Source organism: Salminus brasiliensis, chromosome 18 (genome assembly GCF_030463535.1).
Source record: "Salminus brasiliensis chromosome 18, fSalBra1.hap2, whole genome shotgun sequence".
In the NCBI taxonomy this organism is placed as follows: domain Eukaryota; kingdom Metazoa; phylum Chordata; class Actinopteri; order Characiformes; family Bryconidae; genus Salminus; species Salminus brasiliensis.
Genome location: NC_132895.1, coordinates 5,496,321 through 5,517,688, shown reverse-complemented (window position 1 = coordinate 5,517,688; position 21,368 = coordinate 5,496,321). Strand labels below are relative to the sequence as shown.

The 21,368-nt window shown below is 44.2% G+C and overlaps 2 protein-coding genes across 2 annotated transcripts in view; one reads left to right on the top strand and one right to left on the bottom strand.

Annotated features, from left to right (window-relative positions):
• Window positions 1–465: 465 nt before the first annotated feature.
• On the top strand, window positions 466–7,472 carry glrx (glutaredoxin (thioltransferase)). Its single transcript, XM_072661456.1, has 3 exons — window positions 466–839; window positions 3,146–3,270; window positions 5,865–7,472. Exons 1-2 carry the CDS (start codon window positions 633–635, stop codon window positions 3,257–3,259), a joined length of 321 nt encoding a protein of 106 aa, XP_072517557.1. The 5' UTR covers window positions 466–632; the 3' UTR covers window positions 3,260–3,270; window positions 5,865–7,472.
• The window catches only part of rhobtb3 (Rho related BTB domain containing 3), a 29,742-nt gene continuing 13,168 nt past the window's right edge, over window positions 4,795–21,368 (bottom strand). Inside the window, exons 6-12 of the mRNA XM_072661457.1 lie at window positions 20,534–20,920; window positions 12,504–12,613; window positions 10,990–11,096; window positions 10,632–10,801; window positions 9,702–9,868; window positions 8,423–8,519; window positions 4,795–5,992 (exon numbers count right to left, since the gene is read on the bottom strand). Coding sequence (XP_072517558.1) covers window positions 5,874–5,992; window positions 8,423–8,519; window positions 9,702–9,868; window positions 10,632–10,801; window positions 10,990–11,096; window positions 12,504–12,613; window positions 20,534–20,920 — 1,157 coding nt within the window. The 3' untranslated portion in view covers window positions 4,795–5,873. The remainder of the gene's footprint in view (window positions 5,993–8,422; window positions 8,520–9,701; window positions 9,869–10,631; window positions 10,802–10,989; window positions 11,097–12,503; window positions 12,614–20,533; window positions 20,921–21,368) is intronic.

The following is a 21,368-nucleotide window of genomic DNA, read 5'->3' as shown; positions in this document are numbered from 1 at the left end:
GGGACACCTGCTGCACTCATGTTTCTTCTGAAATCAAATGTATTAATAAGAGGTGTAGTTGTCTCTCCTGTCCAGGGAAGAGGACATTCTGCTAGATTTTGAAGCATTGCTGTCAGGATCTGATTGCATTCAGCAACAACAGCAGCAAAGATAGTGAGGTTAGGATGTTGGATGATCACCACCCCATCCCACCTCATCCACAACTCATCCTAAAAGTACTGGATGGACCCCTAACCCCTATCCATCCATCCATCCATCCATCAATCCAGAGAACACAGCTCTTTCACTGCTCCACAGCTCAATGCTGGGGGGGGGGCTTTATAGCCCTCTAGCCCACCACGGCTGGCACTAGGCCTGTTAATCTGCTCCAGAGAGTCCTATTGTTTTGGCAGTACTGCTCTGTACTTCTCATCAGATTTGATTTCGAAAGTAAAATCGAGGGATGAGTCACATGAGAGCAGCAGTCATTAGGAGGAAGTGGTCGCAGGGAACGCCTCCTCCCTCACAGGACAACAGACCTCGCTAAAGACGCTCGACTGGGAGTCTGAGGTCCGGCTGAAGTGGAGGTGAGCAGCAGCATCAGCAGCATCAGCATCAGCAGCAGCATCAGCAGCAGCATCAGCAGCAGCATCATGGCTCAGGGGTTCGTGAAAGCTCAGATCAAGGGAGACAAAGTGGTGGTGTTCCTGAAGCCGTCCTGTCCGTACTGCGTGACGGCCAAAGACGTGCTGTCCCAGTACAACTTCCGAGCAGGACATCTGGAGCTGATCGACATCAGCGGGCGGGACGACATGGCCAGCATTCAGGACTATCTGCAGCAGATAACTGGAGCTCGGACCGTGAGTGTCCCTCTCCTGTCTGTGGGGTGGGGTGTGTGTGTGTGTGTGTGTGTGTGTGTGTGTGTTTGTGCCGCACGTCGTTTCTAGTCTCGTCTCACGAGAGTTTCAGGGGAATTCGTCGATTTCTACATGGTTTAGAAATGGCCAGGTTATATGAGACCCCCCCACCCTTCTCTTCGACCCCCTCCTGAGCTGGTAGCGATGAGTCATCTCGCTTAGCCATTAACAGCAGCCCGACGACAGGCACCATCTTAAAAGTGCCCTACGCTGCAGCTGTTTAACCCTTTATAGCCTGAACTAAGCCTCAAATACGTTAAAATTGATGTATTTATTTTTAACTGGAGTGTTTGTTCGACCTTCTGATTAATTAATAATAATAATAAAAAAAAAAATTAAAAAAAATTATTATATCGTATTTTTGGCACATAAAAATATTGCGGTTTTTTTTTCTTAAATAAAACAAAATATATCGAAAACACACCTATTTAACCCCTTATACTCTTGAATTGCTTTTAAAATTTGACTAAATTATTTTTTTTGTTTTTTTAATGTAATATTTTATAGCGCGTGCAATGCACAGATAATCCGCTAGGGGGGCAGAACACGTATCTAATTTTATTTTCTTAAAAATACACAAAACATTTAATAATAATTTATTCAAATATTATTTAAAGTATTCTATCATATTCGTTATTATTTCAGGTAAATACTTATTTACTTATCACACTAATGTGGCAGAGGCCTGTGTCAAATATGTTACAAAATAAAAGTCATTCATGCAAAATGCTATTACTTTTTTAAATAATTGGTCAGACGGTCAAATACACACTGTTTATCTGAAATATTTTCTTAATCTTTTTCTGTCCAAACAGGATTGATCTATTGGGTTCTTAAACAGTGCATTGGGAGAATATTCTAATGCTGACTCTAATTTGAGGGAGGTGTGGGAAACCAGACTAGAGATCTAGAGATGGGAGAAGATGTGTGAGAGAAGGTTTGGAGGAATGTAAACTCTAAACTAAGCAAGATCTATTTAGTCTGAGATTTTAGTAAATTTTCTAAGGGGGCTTGTCTCCCATGTGTCCTCAATGGAAAGTAGAAATGGGTAGTCCCAGTCATTGCTTGTGGTCACGCCACATGATCCAAAAATTCTGTACAAATCTCACCGTCATTATTTTGACGTATTATTATTTGACTCTGTAATGTCCGAACCTTGTGTTGTGGAAGGAAATAAATTTTACTACAGTGGTCAGAAACAAAACACAAAATACCCTCGAGTTGGTGGAGGTTTTGTTTTTGAAAGTGTCTCTAAACTATTTGACATGCCTCCTGCAGCCTAGAACAAATGCCTTTCATGATATTTGGGAACCTTTTTGGTATATAGTATCTATATAGGCCATGTAGGTCTCTAAAGTATTCTAACAAGCATTTGTATAATTTACTGTACAAATGTCTGTAAAGTCTCAGTCAGTGAAGACATTTGTGTCTGTAAGCTAAAATAAATAAATAAATATGAACACTAGAGCCGGTCAACATGACGATCTTATTTTGTATTGTGATAAATGTAGTTTTTGTGTCAGACAGTAAGCTTTTCTAAGCATATTGAGGATATTGTTAGTGCTTAGTAAACACTAACACTAATCACTTGTATGTTTTATATACTTGTATGTATATTATTTTATTTGTTCGTTGAATAAATATCACTGTACTCAGTACAGGAGAGGATCTGAAGATTGTGATTACATGTATCATAACAATATCTTGTGTCATGTAAGTCTTTAAATATCGTGATATAGTATTTTACCATATCGCCCAGCCCTAATATATATACTGCTTCTTGAATTGGTTTCTTGAAAGCCAAATTTCCTACATTTAATGTTTTATTTTTTCCTGAACTAAAAGTTTTTAATCAAGGGAACGTAAATGGAAAGCTAGCTAGTTAGCTCTGCTCTAACCAGTGTTAAATATGTTGACTAACCTGTTGAGATGTTGGGTTAGCATAGCTAGCTACCGTATGATCAGTGTCCACAGCAGTAGCCTTCAGACTGCAGTAGTAACTTCAGGCTGCAATCACTTCGAATACGGTACGACCGTAAACCATTTGAGATGAAATGACTGTAAATTCCACACAAGACATGGAGTAGGACGTACTGAATGTCCCACTCAAGTAATAAAAATCCAGGTTTTAAAAGATGCGGGCTCTTTAAATTAGGGGTAAGAGGTGTTAGAGAACACTGTAAACGTGTGTGTGTGTGTGTGTGTGTGTGTGTGTGTGTGTGTGTGTGTGTGTGTGTGTGTGTGTGTAGGTGCCCCGTGTGTTTATAGGTGAGGAGTGTATCGGAGGGGGCAGTGATGTGTCTGAGCTGCACAGAAGTGGTAAACTGGAAGGAATGCTGCAGAAAATTGGGGCACTGCAGTGACAAGACAGCAGGTAAACAACACACACACACACACACACACACACGCACACGCACACGCACACACACATCAAATCACAATCCAACAAAAATACAAACCATTAACAGCCCCTTTTTTCTCTTCTTTTTCTTCGTCCATCTTTGTTATTCCTACACTTTCTCATAGAGAGAGAGAGAGAGACACACACACACAAACCGGCTGTCTGTCAGTGTCTCTCTCTCTGTCTTTCGATGTCTCTGTCTGTCTGTCTCTCTCTCTCTGTCTTTCGATATGTCTCTGTGTCTCTCTCTCTCTGTCTTTCGATATGTCTCTGTGTCTCTCTCTCTGCCTTTCGATAAGTCTCTGTGTGTCTCTCTCTCTCTCTCTCTCTCTGCCTTTCGATATGTTTCTGTGTCTCTCTCTCTCTTTCTCTGCCTTTCGATATGTTTCTGTGTCTCTCTCTCTCTTTCTCTGCCTTTCGATATGTTTCTGTGTCTCTCTCTCTCTTTCTCTCTCTGCCTTTCGATATGTCTCTGTGTCTCTCTCTCTCTCTGTCTTTCGATAAGTCTCTGTGTCTCTCTCTCTCTCTCTCTCTGCCTTTCGATATGTTTCTGTGTCTCTCTCTCTCTTTCTCTGTCTTTCGATATGTTTCTGTGTCTCTCTCTTTCTCTGTCTTTCGATATGTTTCTGTGTCTGTCTCTCTCTGTCTTTCGATATGTCTCTGTGTCTCTCTCTCTCTGCCTTTTGATATGTCTCTGTGTGTCTCTCTCTGCCTTTCGATATGTCTCTGTGTGTCTCTCTCTGCCTTTCGATATGTCTCTGTGTGTCTCTCTCTGCCTTTCGATATGTCTCTGTGTGTGTCTCTCTCTCTCTCTGCCTTTCGATATGTCTGTGTGTCTCTCTCTGCCTTTCGATATGTCTCTGTGTCTCTCTCTCTCTCTGCCTTTCGATATGTCTCTGTGTCTCTCTCTCTCTCTGTCTTTCGATGTCTCTGTGTCTCTCTCTCTCTCTGCCTTTCGATATGTCTCTGTGTCTCTCTCTCTCTGCCTTTCGATATGTCTCTGTGTCTCTCTCTCTCTGCCTTTCGATATGTCTCTGTGTCTGTCTGTCTCTCTCTGTCTTTCTATATGTCTCTGTGTCTGTCTGTCTCTCTCTCTCTGCCTTTCGGTATGTCTCTGTCTCTCTCTCTCTGCCTTTTAATGTCTCTCCCTCTGTCTGTCAGTGCATGTGTGTGTGTCTCTCTGTCTTTTGATGTGTCTCTCTCAATCAGTTTGTCTCTGTCTCTCATTCTCTCTCTCGTGCTCCTTCTCTTAGTGTTAGTGTGTCTCTGTCTGTGACTTTCTATCTCTAAGTATCTCTGTCTCTCTATTACTGTCTCTGTCCGTCTCTGTCTCTCTATCTATCTCTCTCTGCCAGGGTCTCTTTCTGTCCCTGTCTGTCTCTCTCTCTTTCTCCCTCTCACACACACACACACACACACACATCATCTTGTTTTGCTGCTGCTGTTGTGTGCTCTGAATGTGTAAATACGCAGCCCCTCGAATCCTTCTAAAATGTCTTTATTCAGTGTGAGATGAAGATAAACAGAACTGCACTAGACTAAAGACAGCCAGAACAGGCTCTACGTCCAACATACTGACTGACTGACAGACAGACTGACAGACTGCACTAAACAATCCACATGCTGGATGCACACTGCATACATATTTGTTCCCAAATAAAAATTTCAGATGTACATGTTACAAAAATAGTTGCATTACCGTAAAATTATAATCTCATGGCAAAAAATAAAGATTTGAAGTGTTATTCAAGTTGTTTTGCAAGAGTAATCACACGTCAAAGAACTTCTCACCATGAAGGACCATGGCAGACCATGAGAATGTGATAGAAATCTCTAGAGAGTATGAGATTGACCCTACCCTGTTTAACACTTTGGGGTTTGTTTATTTCAGCTTCGAGTGACTTTACGCCACCGAGCTTTCTGACCAAGGTCCAACCACGACTTACCAGCTACGGACACACAGTTATTGCAGTCAGTGGCGTTCGTGTGAAGTCAAGGTTCATTTCCGTGTACACAAAGCGCAGGCGCCCTGTCGCAGGGCAACGTGAGGAAAAACACAGTTATGTCCGCAGCCACAGTGTCCGCTCCGGGCCTCTGACAGTCTACGTGACTGTCTGCTCATGTCACAGGATTGAAGGTCGAAGTTTACATAAACACAGTCTATCAGAAATCCATCACAATCAGAATATCACCAGAATTCCATCAGTTCCACTGGAATTTTACAGGATAATCATCAGAGTAGCAACACTTTCAGCGAAATTCCGTCAAAATTTCACCACCATCGGAATTCCATCGGAATGTCACCATAATTCCATCGGTTCCATCAAAAGTGCCATGGGCATTCCACATGGTTCTACCACACTTCCATCAGAATTCCATCAGAATTCCATCAGAATTCCGGCAAAATTCCGGCAGAATTTCGCCCAAATTCCATCTGAATTCCGCCGCCGCCTCTTCCTCAAAGAACACGAGGAGTATTCCTCGCTGCCTTTGTGTGTTTGTTCGTGACTCCACAGCCCTCTTTCTCTCCTCTCTTGTCTCCCCCTCTCATCCTGTCCTGTCTCCAGTGAGGAAGGTCACATGATGTTGCAGCGGGATTTGCGCAGCTGTCTCCGGCGTTGCTGGTACTCGCTGAGCTCCTGCAGGTATCCTCTGGAGGGCCAGCGCAGACGCTCCACCTGCTCACGCTCGTCCTCTGTCCAACAGCAGCACTGTGACTACACAGAAACCCACAGCAACACTCCCCACTCCTCACACCCACCCAGCCAGTCCGCTTCGCCCCCTGTGCACTTCACCCTCTGCTTTTGCTCTTTGTTTTTTGTCTGAACGGCCATGTTTGGAGTCTGAAGTGCGCTTCTTTAGTTTTGAACTAGTGACACAAAGCTAACTCATCACACACTTGCCTCAGTACTTAACTAATATCCGATTTAGCTGCATAGCCATTTTCACATATGGACTGAGAATTAAGACCTAACATGCCTTTCACACATCTACTGTACAGCTGGAGATTTTCCATGTCGGTCACGTTCTCACTGCAGGGAATGTTCCGCATGGCTTAAGCAAGGGGCAGTGTCTTTGTAGCACATGCAAGAGGCACGGAAATGACCCACTGTAAATTCTCCGGAACTACCATCTACCTGATCTATTCACACATAGGCTCACTCAGACATTACCCAGACTTTGTACTAGGGGGCTAGCAGGGTACTTCACACATACAGCTTCTCCAGGTAATGTCTGAAAGGCCTCATGACAACCTGGCCGTCTATAAACACGGGATTTGAGATTTTGAGATATTCAAGTCCTTTGAGTGTGATGACTCAGGCATCCAGTTGGCAGGATACTAATCAATCGAGCCCTTGACCTCTAGGCTTTTTTGTAATTAACAATATGCAACATATGTTGTCATTTAAGGATGAGGAATTGAGGTGTTGGGCCTTTAGAGTTTAAAGGGTTAATGGACTTTAGTGCTGTGACTGGAATGGATCCCTCTCTACATTTTAGGGCACTATTTTTGAGTATGCGGACCTGCATTTGTCTCCAGGTGTCCAAACTGTAAAGCAGAATTCGAGCATGATTCTGAGGGCATTATAGTCTCCCACAGTGCACTCATCATTTCTGGTGAACAGCGTAGCTCACTTCATCAGCTGAAAGTTCACCAGAATGCATTGCGAGTCTCTTGTTACTAAGCAAAAGACAGTGGGCCGCTGTGTATTTCACATGTTTTACCATGTAGTTCATTAACAGTAGGTGTAGGTTGCTCAGCAACATACCACTCAAAGATTCTGCATGTTGATGATGAGAAAGTGTCCGAATGAATTTGCTTTACTACCTAGTGACCTAAGTAGGCCCTCAGTATTTAGTGCCACACTAAAGAGGGAGTAGGGATCCATTTAGATTACAGCCTAAGCTCCTGTCTTCTGTTTCTTGTTAGCTACATTAGCCTCACAGCTCCAGAAGCAAACTTCAGACACCAAACATGTCTTGGGTAACTGACAATTGATTCAAATGGATTTTTTAACTGGTAAAACTGTCCTAAATGTTTTGCACTTGCATGTGTCTGTAAGACCTCTGTACCGAGGCCAAATCCGTCCATTCCATCATGTTCCACCAACCTTCTCTCTGGTTTAATGAGTTATTCTCTGCATGTGAAATAAATTACATATATAGAATCAGAACATTTTTGCATTTTTAGTGTTTTTTTTTTTTTCTCTGAAGACTTCTGGATGGTCAAGGTGGTTGAAAAGCTGGTCATCCAAGCAAAAACATACCCTATGCTGGTAGGCCAGCTGGTTATCCAGCTCTTGACCAGCGCAGTGCATGTTTCTTTTGAGATGGATGGACTAGCTGCTTGACCATATTGGTCATACTGATGGACCAGTGTGGTCAGGCTGATCATGTTGGTCAACTGATTGATCAGCAGCATGACCAAGCTGGTCCACTAGTTTGATCAGCATGACCATTCAGGATGACCAGTGTTGTCTTGCTTGTCAAACTGCGTGGTCATGCTGGTCATACTGCTTAACCATTATAGCCATGCTGGGCTTTCAGGTCATGCTGGTCGACAAGAGTGGTCATGCTTGGTCATGATATTCATGCTAGTCAACCAGCTTGGTCATACCAGTTCTCCATCTTATTCAGGTTGGTCATGCTCATACACCAGCTAAACCATTAAACTCAAACAAAAGCTGCTTGGTCATGCTGGTTGACCACTGTGGTCATGCTTGGTCATACTGGTAGACCAGGCAAACCATCAAACTCAAACAAAAAACATGACTCTAAACTGGTCAAGACCTAAGATGGTCAACCAGCTTGACAAGCTTAAGCTGGCCATACTGTTTTTTTTTTTCAGCAGGAATGCCAAGGTACAAAAGGCTAAAAGGTGGATGTACCAGATTGTCTTAAACTATTGTGCATGCAGGACAGAACTCCCTGCAGCCCTGCCTGCATTAGCATACTCCGTTTCCCTAGAAATACTAACAGGCCAGCAGTGGTCTGTAAGCGTTTTATGTACTGTAGCAGCTGTTAGGTGGAGGTCAGGCCAGTGGTCAGTGTTTTTCAAGCTTTTAACAATGACGCTGCATTTGCTGTAATGATTGTGAACCAGATGGTCTCCCAGACAGCTCACCTGATAGCTCCAGGAAGTCCGGTTTGTGGCTAAATATCAGGTAGTTATTGGCGATGAAGTGGAGGAGCCAGACATACAGTTGGTCAGCGTTGTGGCACTGTGAGTAGAAGGAAAAACTGGTTAAATACAATCACAGAGTAAATATACCGTACTTTACTATAATGACATTGAATTGAAATGTTGGAGTGTAATTCTCATCCATAAAGTGGCTAAAGCAGAATGGCTGTAGCCACTCTTCTGTATGTCAAAGAATAAGCTAATGAGGCTCTATTGGTCATTTAATTCAGTCTGGACAAATTCTAAATTTCACTATATTCCCCTTACCCACACATATAGTCCTAGATGTACATTTACAGCATTTAGCTGGCATCCCAAAAATATATTAATAATAAATTATTTTAAAAAATAAATAACCGCAATAAAAAAAATACCTGAAATGTATGAACTCAGGGAAAATTTGCTGACATTTGCTTCTTTAATTTTGTGCTAAGGAAGTGGTAAAGTCACTGTAGCCAACAAGCAATCAAAGTATATACCCCACCATCATTACTATCTCTAACAGACTTCTGTTTGAATGGTTGCTATAATGGATTTTAGGCTTTAGGCATTTTAGGCAAGAAATACAAGTATTTAACAATCATCATAATATAATATATGAATATATTAATTAATAATATATATTAATTAATAATCATAATTATAGTACAATAAAAAATAATATACTTTATTTATAAAGCAGCTTTCATACATAAATGCACCCTTGAAATGCTTCAGAGTGAAGGCTTTAAAGAAAATATACGACACTGTATGCATGTATGAAACTGGCAATATAAAATAATTAAATAAATTATAAAAAACAACATGGTAATAATAGTAGTAAAGCAAGTAAAATCTGTAAATTCTTACAGTATAGAGACATAATCATGGTTAAGGTAATTTTTATTATTATTTATTATTTATTATTTTTTTATTTTACTTACATTAGTCTTGTTCTCCTGGTGTAGAGCTAAAGAAGCAAACTTCAGTCATCTCTTTTGGCTGATCAACTGCATGCAGAGCAGTGTGGGAATCTGAGTTTTGGCTAAACTATCACTTTACCCCCATAAACCCTGTCAACTACACTGTCAGAATTTACCACAGTTTTATAGGCCCTAAAATTGCCTAAACTAAGCCACTTACCAAATAATGCACAATAATGTACATTATGATCAATGTCTAAATAATTAAGCTGGGGTTTAAGGGGTTGAGGGTGTCTCTTCTGAAGCAGTGTGGAACCCACCTTTGCTCTCCTCAGTAAGCGTATCACACTGATGCTCGTAGAGGCCAGCTCTCGGCTGGGCATGCTCTGCAGGTACGCGCACACACACACCTCACAGAGGTGCTGCAGACGCTTCACCTGGTACATCTCTGCACAAACCAGCACAGCCATAGCCTGCAACACACTGGCTAAACACACACACACACACAGAGACACACAGCTGTCAATCATCTCCACCTCCTCTTTTCCACCTCTTCAATCAGCCCATCAGCCGTCAGGCCTCTGTTACACTCTGCTGCTGTTCAGTACAATCACGTCCAGCTCGTTCTTCTGTTGTGTTCAGTGCAAGTACAGCATTCATCAAATCTATGCCATGATAAAACATTTAATACCAATACCACCATTATTTCAGTCAGTCTGAAGATACACTATATGGACAAAAGTATTGGGACACCCACTCATTCATTGTTAACGAAATTAAGGTTATTAAAAAATAGCCTATCCTACTTTTCCTGGAGTAACTGTCTCTACTGTCCAGGGAAGAAGGCTTTTTAATAGATTTTGGAGGAGCATTGCTGTGAGAATTTGATTGCATTTTGACAAGAACGTTAGTGAGGGCAGGATGTGGGAAGACCACCACCCCACCTCATCCCCAACTCATCCCAAAAGTACTGGATGGAGCACCTCTGGAATGATGCCCTCTAGCCCACACCTGGCATTAGGCATGGTGCCAATAGGTTCATGTTAATCCCGTCCAGAGCGTCCTTTACAATTAGCATTTAGACGTGTGTCAGCAATGGTTGCAACACAATGTAAAAGAAGTGTCCACAAACATTTGGACATATAGTGTAGATGATTAATCGACTAATGGTCAATAGCTTATAGAAATAGTTATTGGATATCCACAACACATGCAGGACAGAGAATTGAAAAAGTAGTGTAGGGCCTCACCTGGGCAGCAGGTGTCAGTGTAGAGATACTCCAGGAATGAGAGGAAGGTGTCGGAGGAGACCCCGTGAATGGGTACCACTCGACTCCGGGCCTCGGCGTACTTCCCACTGAACATGGCAGCCATAACATCACAGCGAGCCACAAGCACGGCTCTGTGCGCCGGCAACACGCTCCCTGAAACCAGACGCCCAGTAGACCTTAACATAACACACTCACACACCCACCTAATGCAGGACAGAACAAGAGGCCTTAACAGAGGAGCATACACTTCTCCTGAAGAGGCTCTCTATACGTTAAATCTGATATTGATCTCATGAGTGTGTGTGTGTGTGTGTATACCTAAAATAAGCTGAAGGACTTGCCTTGCACCATGAAAATGACATCAGAGTAGAGAGGGGAATTGAAGAGGTTGCCCAGTGTCTGAGGGCCTTGCTGCGAACGAGGAGTGGGTGTGTCCCTGGTGCCCTGCGCACAGAAAAAGCACCACAAGCAGCTAAACAGTGGACATAGGAGAGGTCATTAAAGTATACATTTATGAAAAATGTATAATATACACACACTGCATCGTTTTTGCCTCATCCCAAATGTGAACGTTGGGTACATGTACCAGAAGCCTACAGCCCACCCTACCTTTGCACCCTATACCAATTAGCAGTAAAGGCTAAAGCATCATTTACTTGACTCCAACCAATCGTAAATCAATACATTTCTTATGAAAATATGATATTACATCATTTTTTATATATAATAGCCTATACATAATAATTGATATACACCAATCATCCAGAACATTAAACCCACTGCTAGGTGTAGGTAATAACATTGATGATTGATATATTAGGCAGCAGTCAGTTCTCAGAGGTGATGTGTTAAAAGCAGGACAAATTGGCAAGCATTAGAATAGACATCTGGGTCAGAACATCTCCAAAACATCAGGCAAGTCTTGTGGGGTGGTTTCCTGATATGCAGTGATCAGTACCTACCAAAAGTGCTTAAAGAAAAGGCCACCAGTGAACCTGCAACAGGGTCATGGGCCCCCAAGGCTCACTGATGCTTATGAAGGCCCCACCTCACAACTTGCAGGACTGAAAGATCTGCTGCTGAACATCTGAAGGTCTCCAGATACCACAGGATGCCTTCAGAGGCCTTGTGGAGTCCGTGCCTAGGTGGGTTAGAGCTGTTTTGGTGGCGACACAGTGTAAAGCAGGTGGGTTTAATGTTATGGCTGAACTTCATATCTCTCAGTGTCAGGCAAAAACCTTGTATCTCCAAAAAACCTTCTGAACTTTCAATGGATTTTTAAGCATTTTTATTAGTCCGTTCGTCCGTTAGTCTGTTGTAACTTTCGATGGAAGTTAAAGGACTAATATTAGACTATTGATATCGGTGGTTGGTGTGGCGCAACAGATAACACCACCACCTGCCATTGAGTTACAACAACACCATGTGGGAAACCAGGGTTCGATTCCTGGTCTGGGTGACTATGCTGCGCTACACCAATAAGAGTCCTTGGGTAAGACTCCTAACACTACATTGGCCCACCTCTGTAATACAAGTAACCTTGTAAGTTGCTCTGGATAAGAGTGTCTGCTAAATGCCATAAGTGTAAGTGATCCATTTGACAGACATTTGAGACCCATTTCTTACTTCTGCATCTCAGTTTGGTCAACGAGTTGAGCCTGTGAGTTTCAGCTGCAGCTGAAACTGATTAAATACTGTGTAAGATGGCTAGTCTGTGGCTGTTTACTGTTTGTACCCTGCTTCTGTGATCCAAAGAGCTCCACCAGAGTCTGAGCAATCACTACAGAGAGGTCCTTTAAAGAGAGCTCGTCTGAGATGTTCCACAGGTGGAGTGACCCATTAAACATCTACCTTCTCTCTCCCAACGAACGAGCGTATTCTGTCCATCAGCTGGGCCACCGCTAAAGGGTTCTTCAGCTTCTCCGCTATAGCTTCCTCTAGATATTCCCATTCCCAGGCCCCTGCATGGAAACACACACACACACACACATGCTTTCACTGATCCGTGAGTATATTACGCCAAGCCTTCATGCATGACTTGCTGTCTAGATGAATAAGTCCTTCACACTGGAGTCAATGCATATAAAATACCAGATCAATCCCCGAGTGAAGACCTACAGCCTCCACAAAACTACACAGCATAAAAACCATCATCATGAACCTTATTCTCACAGTCTGAGGAAGGGCCGAATGTTCATGCACACTGTAGTGAAGGCATTCAGCTACTTAAAGTTGCTGTGTGCAGATGCACACAAACACACAGCTTGTCTAGTCCATGTAGAAAAGTACTCCCCGTAGAACTCTGGTAGGACTCTGCTGTTAAGCAGAAGAACATGAACTAGAGAGGTGGGCTAGAGGGGTATAAAACCCTCAGCACTGGGCTGTGGAGCAGTGGAAGAACTGTGTTTTCTGGAATGACGGATGGTGGTGCTCCATCCAATATTTTTGGGATGATTTGGGGAGTTGGGGACGAGGTGAGGTGGTGACCATCCAACATCCTGACCTTACTAACACTAACTTGTCGCTAAATTGCAACCAAACCCTTCAAAATCTAGTGCAAAGCCTTCTTCCCTGGACAGTAGAGACTAGAGTTACTCCAACAAAAGCAGGAAAAAAACCTTTATACACCTGATTTTGGGAGAAACTGGAAATGAGCAGGTGTCCCAATACTTTTACTTTTATACATCCATTTAATGCACATAGCTTTACATATGATTCCCTGCTTTGGATTTTGATGATGAAATAGATTGCAATAGAAATAGCACAGGCCCATTTGCCTCTTCTCCTACTGTATAAACTGACCATTGTAGATATATGAGGTTTTGTTAGCCGGCTGCGCTTGTGCTCCCGTGTCGACGCTCGAAAGATAAACAGGATCTTTCAGCTGGCACTATGTCATACTGATAAGCCTGTTATTCAGACGGCACGGCCACAGCTATCAGGCATTTTTCTGCCATCTCAGATTCCCCTGATAGACAGGGTGGCTTATCTGGTTGATAAATCTTGTTTTCTGACGAGCAGCGAGCAGATATTTCTGTCAGAGCGCTCAGCGCGTTTCAATGCATCATTTCGTCTTAATGGACCAGCTGCCCTTGGAGTAAAGGATGGAAAGAGTTGCTGTACAATGGCTCTATATATCAGTACAGGATGATCTCATCGGTATGAGTCTCCCCCTGCCAGCGCCATGCGTACATGCCCTAAACCTGATGAATGTGTCTATCACCTCTGTGCAATTCGCCCCGGCCATAAAGCCCGGTCTAAATCTCTGATTGAGCTGCAATCCAATCAATCCATAATCGCTGTGCGTCCTGACCTCCTGATTTACAGCCACGCCGGTTAGCGGTTCTTCTGGGCCGTGAGAATCCCGACTTCTTGGATTATTTCTAGGCTCTCCAAAGGCATTTATACCCATGCATGCAGCTAATATTGGCATAGAGTCACAATTATGCATTCAGCACCAGGCGTCTGCAGACGCAACACGTCCCACATTCAGACACATCCCTCCTTGCCCCGTTCTCTCTACATCTCTCTCTCTCTCTCTCTCTCTCTCTCTCTCTCTCTCTCTCTACATCTCTCTCTCCCCTTTTTTGCTTTTTCTCCACCCCTCTGTCTCACCCTACCCCCCAATCCTCTTCCTCCTCTCTCTCTCTGTCCCTCCCTGCCTCTTTATTTTTATCTCTCCCCCTTTTTCCCTTTGCTCCCTCTCTCTCCCCCTTTCCCTCCCTCACCATCTCTCTCTCTCCTTCCCCTCTTTTTCTCTTTCTCTCTGCCCCTCTCAGTTTCACCCTCTCCTCACCCCCATTCAGTCTTTCTCCTTCACTCCTTCTCTTCATCCTCTTGCCTGTTCTCTCTCACACTCTCCTTCCTTTCTCTTTCTCTCGTTCCCTTTTCCCTCTTTCCCCATCTCTTTCTCTCTCTTATCTTTTCATGTCTGTCTATATTTCTTTCCTTCCCATCTTCCTGCTTTTCTCTCCATCTCACTGTTTCACCCTCTCTCTCACCCACATTCTCTCTCTCACTCTGTCTCCTCCCCACTAAACCTTTCTTTTCCTGTCTTCTTCATTTCTCTTTCACTTTGTCTCTCAGTCTCTCCATCACTTTGTCTCTCAGTATGTCCACTTCTTTGTCTCTTAGTCTTTCCATCACTTTGTCTCTCAGTCTCTCCATCACTTTGTCTCTCAGTCTCTCCATCACTTTGTCTCTTAGTCTTTCCATCACTTTGTCTCTTAGTCTCTCCATCACTTTGTCTCTCAGTATTTCCACTTCTTTGTGTCTTAGTCTTTCCATTACTTTGTGGGGCAGGGGTGGCTCAGCGGTAAGAGCGCCGGGGTATCAATAACAGGGTTGTGGGTTTGATTCCCGTGCTTGGCAAGCTGCCACTGTTGGGCCCTTGAGCAAGGCCCTTTACCCTCTCGGTTTCTCGGGCGATGGAGTTGGCTGCCCACCGCTCTGGGTGTGTGTGTGTACTCACTGCCCCTAACGTGTGTGTTCACTACCAGATGGGCTAAATGTGGAGGACACATTTTGCTGTACAGTGACAAATACGTGCACCTTTACCTCCTAGTCTCTCCTTCATTTTGTCTCTTAGTCTCTTCACCACGTTGTCTCTGAGTCTCTCTCTAACACTTTGTCTCTCAGTCTTTTTCTCTCCCAGTCTGTCTACATTTCTCTGTCTGTCTTTTTGTTTTCTCTCTCCTCCTCTCCTTTTTCCTGTCTCAGTTTCACTCTCTTGCTTTTCTATTTTTTCTCCCTTTCTGTTTTTCCCATTTCTTTCTTTTCCCATCTCTCTTTCTCACTCCTCTCCCCTTGTTGTTCTTTTGTCTCCATCTGTGTTTCACTCTCTCTCTCCTCTCTCTCTCTCTCGTCCCCTGTAAACTGTTCTTCCGCCTTCTTTCCATCTTGTCTCCCTCTTATTCTTTTTCCTCACTCCCTCCATTTCTCTCAATTCCACAATCTCTCTTTCTTTTTGACCTTCATTCACTGTCCTCTCTCTATCTCTCCCATCTCTCAGTCTCTTAGGTTCATTGTCTCTCTCTTTCTCTTTTCTATCTTTCCATTCTTTATCTCTTTTTTTCTTTTCCCATCTCTCCCGATTTCCCCCCCCTTTTCTCCATCTTTTCTCATCCTCTCTTTTCCCCTCTCTCTCCCTTCCCCTTCACAGTGAGTTCATGTTTACGTCTCCTCTCCTCTAGACCATGTTATTCAGCCCTACAGCCCCAGGGCCCTAAAGCAGAGCTACATGTATGCAGAGCCCTGATTCATACAGAACTCTCTTTCCCTCTCTCTCTCTCTCTCTCTCTCTCTCTATACCACACAACACACAGCCAGCCATATAACACACACTCCGCCATGTAACACACTCCTAATAATGGAACATTCCCATTCAAAAAGCCCCTCTATTCACACACAAAAGAGGGAATCTAAGCATGGAGTGGAGGAGATAAGGCGGGCATGCCAGTGGGATTCTTCTGTCCCTTAATGGTTTAAAAGCCGGTGATTTAGCGCAGAAAGACTCTCCGTCGAGAACAGCTGAGGACGCATCTTTAAATAATGAATCTTTTAATAATGCTGATTTCCTCCTTTAATTTACTGTATTGAGCGCTCACTGCTCAGCGCGCCTCTGAAATAATCAACATCTGTGTAGACCCCAGCAATTAACGCTCAGCCAATTAGGAAATCTAGTCAAATCAGAACAACAGCCTGATTTCCAGTCATAACGCTGACTCCCTTTCAGTTTACTGTAGTGAACGGTTGAGCTGAAAGGGCTTATGAAGTCATTAACATCTGCACAGACCTCACCAATCAACACTGTGCGTCCACTGACTCAAATCAATGAAAAAACAAGTCCATTCAGAACAGTAGCCTGATATATTGCCATTAGTCTGGGGAATAATTAGAGATCAATATGGCTATGCAATAATATAATCCATACAGAGAGACAAGACAACAGATGGAAATTGGCCAGGCAGTGAGCGCACACATTCCTGGAGAAGTGGGAAGCCTCCTCTGCAGCGTCCGGGAAGCGGAGAGGGGCTAAAAGTGGCAGCCTGGCAAACCCAGGTATCAAACCCGCAGCTCTGTCACTGATAACCCAGTGTTCTAACCACTGAGCCCCACTCCTGCCACCACTGAGCCCCACTCCTGCAACCACTGAGCCCCACTACTGCAACCACTGAGCCCCACTACTGCCACCACTGAGCTCCACTCCTGCCACCACTGAGCCCCACTCCTGCAACCACTGAACCCCACTACTGCCACCACTGAGCCCCACTCCTGCCACCACTGAGCCCCACTACTGCCACCACTGAGCCCCACTCCTGCCACCACTGAGCCCCACTCCTGCCACCACTGAGCCCCACTACTGCAACCACTGAGCCCCACTACTGCCACCACTGAGCTCCACTCCTGCCACCACTGAGCCCCACTACTGCCACCACTGAGCTCCACTCCTGCCACCACTGAGCCACACTACTGCCACCACTGATCCCCAGTCCTGCCACCACTCAGCCCCACTCCTGCAACCACTGAGCCCCACTACTGCCACCACCGAGCCCCACTCCTGCAACCACTGAGCCCCACTCCTGCAACCACTGAGCTCCACTCCTGCCACCACTGAGCCCCACTCCTGCCACCACCGATCCACACTCCTGCCACCACTCAGCCCCACTCCTGCCACCACTGAGCCCCACTACTGCCACCACCGAGCCCCACTCCTGCCACCACCGAGCCCTACTCCTGCCACCACCGAGCTCCACTCCTGCCACCACTGAGCCCCACTACTGCCACCACTGAGCTCCACTCCCGCCACCACTGAGCCCCACTCCTGCCACCACTACTGTGTTGCATATATGTAGTCATAGGCAAAAATATTGACCCCCCTGCACCTCTTTGAGAGTTCTTAGGGCTAATAGTGTCAGCGAGAGAACCGGACTGCGTGCCAACGTTAAGTCACATAAAGTTAAATGCACCATCGTTAGCCAACTGCCACTGGGTTTCAGACTGGATGAGGCTTGGTTTTGTTTGTACTGTGCTTCTATATTCTCTTTCCTCAGGAAGGATCCCAACAGCACCTTTTTAACCCACAGATAAATAAATATGTGTAATTCTAAACATATATAATTTCACCCAGTCACGTCTTATTACTGTTTATTGTTTCACACTGTTTCATTATTTCAGCTTTGACAGTTCATATAGAACTGTCAAAATATATTTGTTTACAAATCAGCAACATGCAAAAATGTAGAAAAGAACTTTAACAAGCTAAATTTGACAAATTGGTCGGTTAATTAGGACGTTATGGCCGAATAAATCACAAGAATTCATCATATTTCAGTACGCATGTGTTTGTTAACATGCAGATCTTGACCGCATGGCGGCATCTAGGTATGCACATCTATGACTGCAACAATGTTCAATGTTCAAAAATTTCTGCATTTTCTGAAAGAAGTACAGGAGTATCAATATTGTTGAAAAATCCAGCAGAGCAAGACAAAGCAAACGAGTATACAGTCAAATCAGCAGCATTAAATCAACACCTAAGCAGTTTAGAGCATTTATGGCCTCACTGTGTGCAACGTTACACACAGTGAAGTGTTGTTTATAATTGACACTCTGGGGCACTTAACAACCCTGACCCCTGTTGTTTGTTTTCCTTTCATTACCTCTCATAAGTGTGGCTTATGTAAATTAGGTAGCTTTAAGCAAATGTGGGCCAGATACAGGCTCTGAGGGCTTACATGGTTAATAATGTATTTCAGTCACACAGCAATCTGCCAAAATACTGTCTCCATCCATTCACACTAAAGTGTCAGCTTGGAACCTGGGCTAGGTGGGTTCTAGGTTGGCATGGGCTCTGAGTGGGTTTGTACATACAATGTTGCTGGGACTCAGCTGCACTTCCCTAATTGGCCCCAGTGTTACAGTCCACACTAAGGCCCATGGGTCCATCTAGGCCCGATGCACTGGTGTGGACATACTTCAAACCAAAGGCATCTAAACGGACCAAAAGCAAGATGTGAGGGTTATATGTGCTATAGGCGTTCTTGCAGCTATAAGGGGTAGAAGAAAAAGTAGAAGAAAAAGTAGCGTATCAGAATCGCAAAAGAAAAAGTAGTATTGGGTTATTTGAGGGTGTGTTTATACTTGTAGCTTGACTTTTTGGGCCGGACCAAGCAAGAAAATGACACATTCTTAGATACTGGTTTTGGTTTGCTTTGCATTTCTACAGACATATTTGACATATCGAACCAAAACTAGAACGGTGTGTATGACACACGAATGACAGAAGGCCATAGAGGTATGCACAAAGCTTTAAAGCACAGTGGACAGGTCAGCACAGAGACTCCCCCGTGCTCACCTGTCCACTGTGCTTTAAAGCTTTGTGCATACCTCTATGGCCTTCTGTCATTCGTGTGTCATACACACCGTTCTAGTTTTGGTTCGATATGTCAAATATGTCTGTAGAAATGCAAAGCAAACCAAAACCAGTATCTAAGAATGTGTCATTTTCTTGCTTGGTCCGGCCCAAAAAGTCAAGCTACAAGTATAAACACACCCTCAAATAACCCAATACTACTTTTTCTTTTGCGATTCTGATACGCTACTTTTTCTTCTACTACTAAACTTTAAAGGAGCTCTAGAATGACAAACTGTGTTGGCCTAGTTAAATAATGAGAGTTCAGTACATGAAAGTGACAAACTTTGAACCTCAAACACTGCAGCAGAACCAAACAGAGCTGCAAAACAGGCAATTCCAAAACCCCAAAACTGTTACATCACAGTTTTGACTTGTTATATTTACACCCGCAAAACTGACATAAACCCGGCCTACTACAGATGGCTCTAGTCAAAGCTGGTGAAAAGATAAATTGCAACCGCAACTGGTATGAATATGGTGTTGTCGTACTGGAGTCCAGCTCATCGCCTCCAGATTCTGCTAGACAACCGGGCCTTGGGGCTACGGCTTTTCCTTTGCCAGTGTCCGCAGAAGCTCAGCTCAAAGTCGGCATGCGACGAAGCGAAAGGCGGGGGAGCAAAAGTTGATCTACTTGATGCTAGCTTTTATCGTCACCTCTCTCCATCGACCGCTTCCTCAAAAACAAACCGGCAAACTGGACTACCATCTATTTTCTTACTGGTTAGACTCGAGAAAGACAAACCCGGGGAGATGAGTGAGGACAAGGCTGAAGCTAACTCTTCAGCTTGCTAACAGCACACTGCGCTGAGAGGGCACAGCGAGAGGACAGCAGGAGTATCCGTCAGACTCAGGAATAAATACTGTGTTTTTACAACAGCATTAAAACTATGCTGTAATATGAAGATTTAATGAGCCCATTAAACCAGCCAATCAGCTTGCTGTTTTCTACCATTAGTCCTCTGTGAAAGGAAAATCTGCATGTTTCATTTTGAGGCAGGTGGTAAAATAACAGGGTGGTAAATAGTCTTATTAAATGACATCTGAGCATTTTTCACCCCAAAGTCACATTCTTACTATTTATACTCTACACATTTATATAGAGAACACTTTAAAATACCTTACTTAAGATGAGGATCTTACAGTAGGCTATTACCTATCACCAGGCACTCTCCCACATCACATGAAGAAGCACAGCTAACAACATCAGATCACACAATATGAGTGTGTACTATTTCAAGCCAGTGTTTAAGCTGATGTCAGCCCTATTGATGCTGAAATGCCATCTCTACTCAAAACAATAGAAAATGCAGTAAACCCAGAACAACAGTCTGCTCTCGAGTCTCGTCCCGAGACCACGGTTCTATTACCCAAAGGACTTCAGCTTGGCTTTGCATCAGTCCTGAAATAAGCTTCCCACTCTGAAACATCAGCTTTGCTATTTTCAGCAGCACCTGCGCTGGCTCACCTCTGTAGAGAAACATCAGCGTCTCCCACAGGCATAAACACAGCAGTGGGTCCTTCACCACCAGCCGGCTCAGGCGCCCAGGGAGGTGCCCGTCTTGCCGGGGCAGGTCGTCAAGGCCTCCGTCCCAGGTTGAGAGGAGCGAGTGGGGGCCGTCCCTCTCCCTGCAGGCGCACCGCGACACTGGGCGCTCCCACGCCTGCCGGCCCACTAGCAACTGCCTGAAGTAGGGGCTGATGGCGCACAGCACGGCCGCATGAGCCCAGCCCAGCTCCTTTCCAGAATCCCCAGCGTAGAAAACCACATCGGCGAACTGCACCCCACGCTCCAGCAGCCACTGCAGATCCTGAGAGAAACTGGACTCCTCCACCCGCACCGGGGGCAAACGAGCTGTTAGCAGAACCACAGAGAACATGAGTAAGTACCTTGAGTGGTCTCTTATGATGGTGTTTTATTTTCCTCCCAGTGTCAGTGGGGGGTGCTTTTTAACAGGCATTGCAACTTTTTATCCATGATCAACTTGCTGTAATAAAAACTCAGAAAAATCTTTGTCTGTTTGACCTTATGCCCCTCATTGAACTGAGTTTTTAATGATGATTATATCCACTAGGTGGCAGTGTTGTAGAAGGATATCATTGTTTGAAAGCTAAGAAAAAACAGGACATGTATTTGCATGACCCAACTTCTCAGACATTTACTTCGAACTACACGGAAAGTTAAAGTAAGACAGAAATAGTCAAATTCATTGTTACACACCCCCTAACAACTATATCTTTGTTGAATGACAGAAGCATGACAATAAAACACATCTCTGTTACCTTGAAAAGTGAGTGTGACC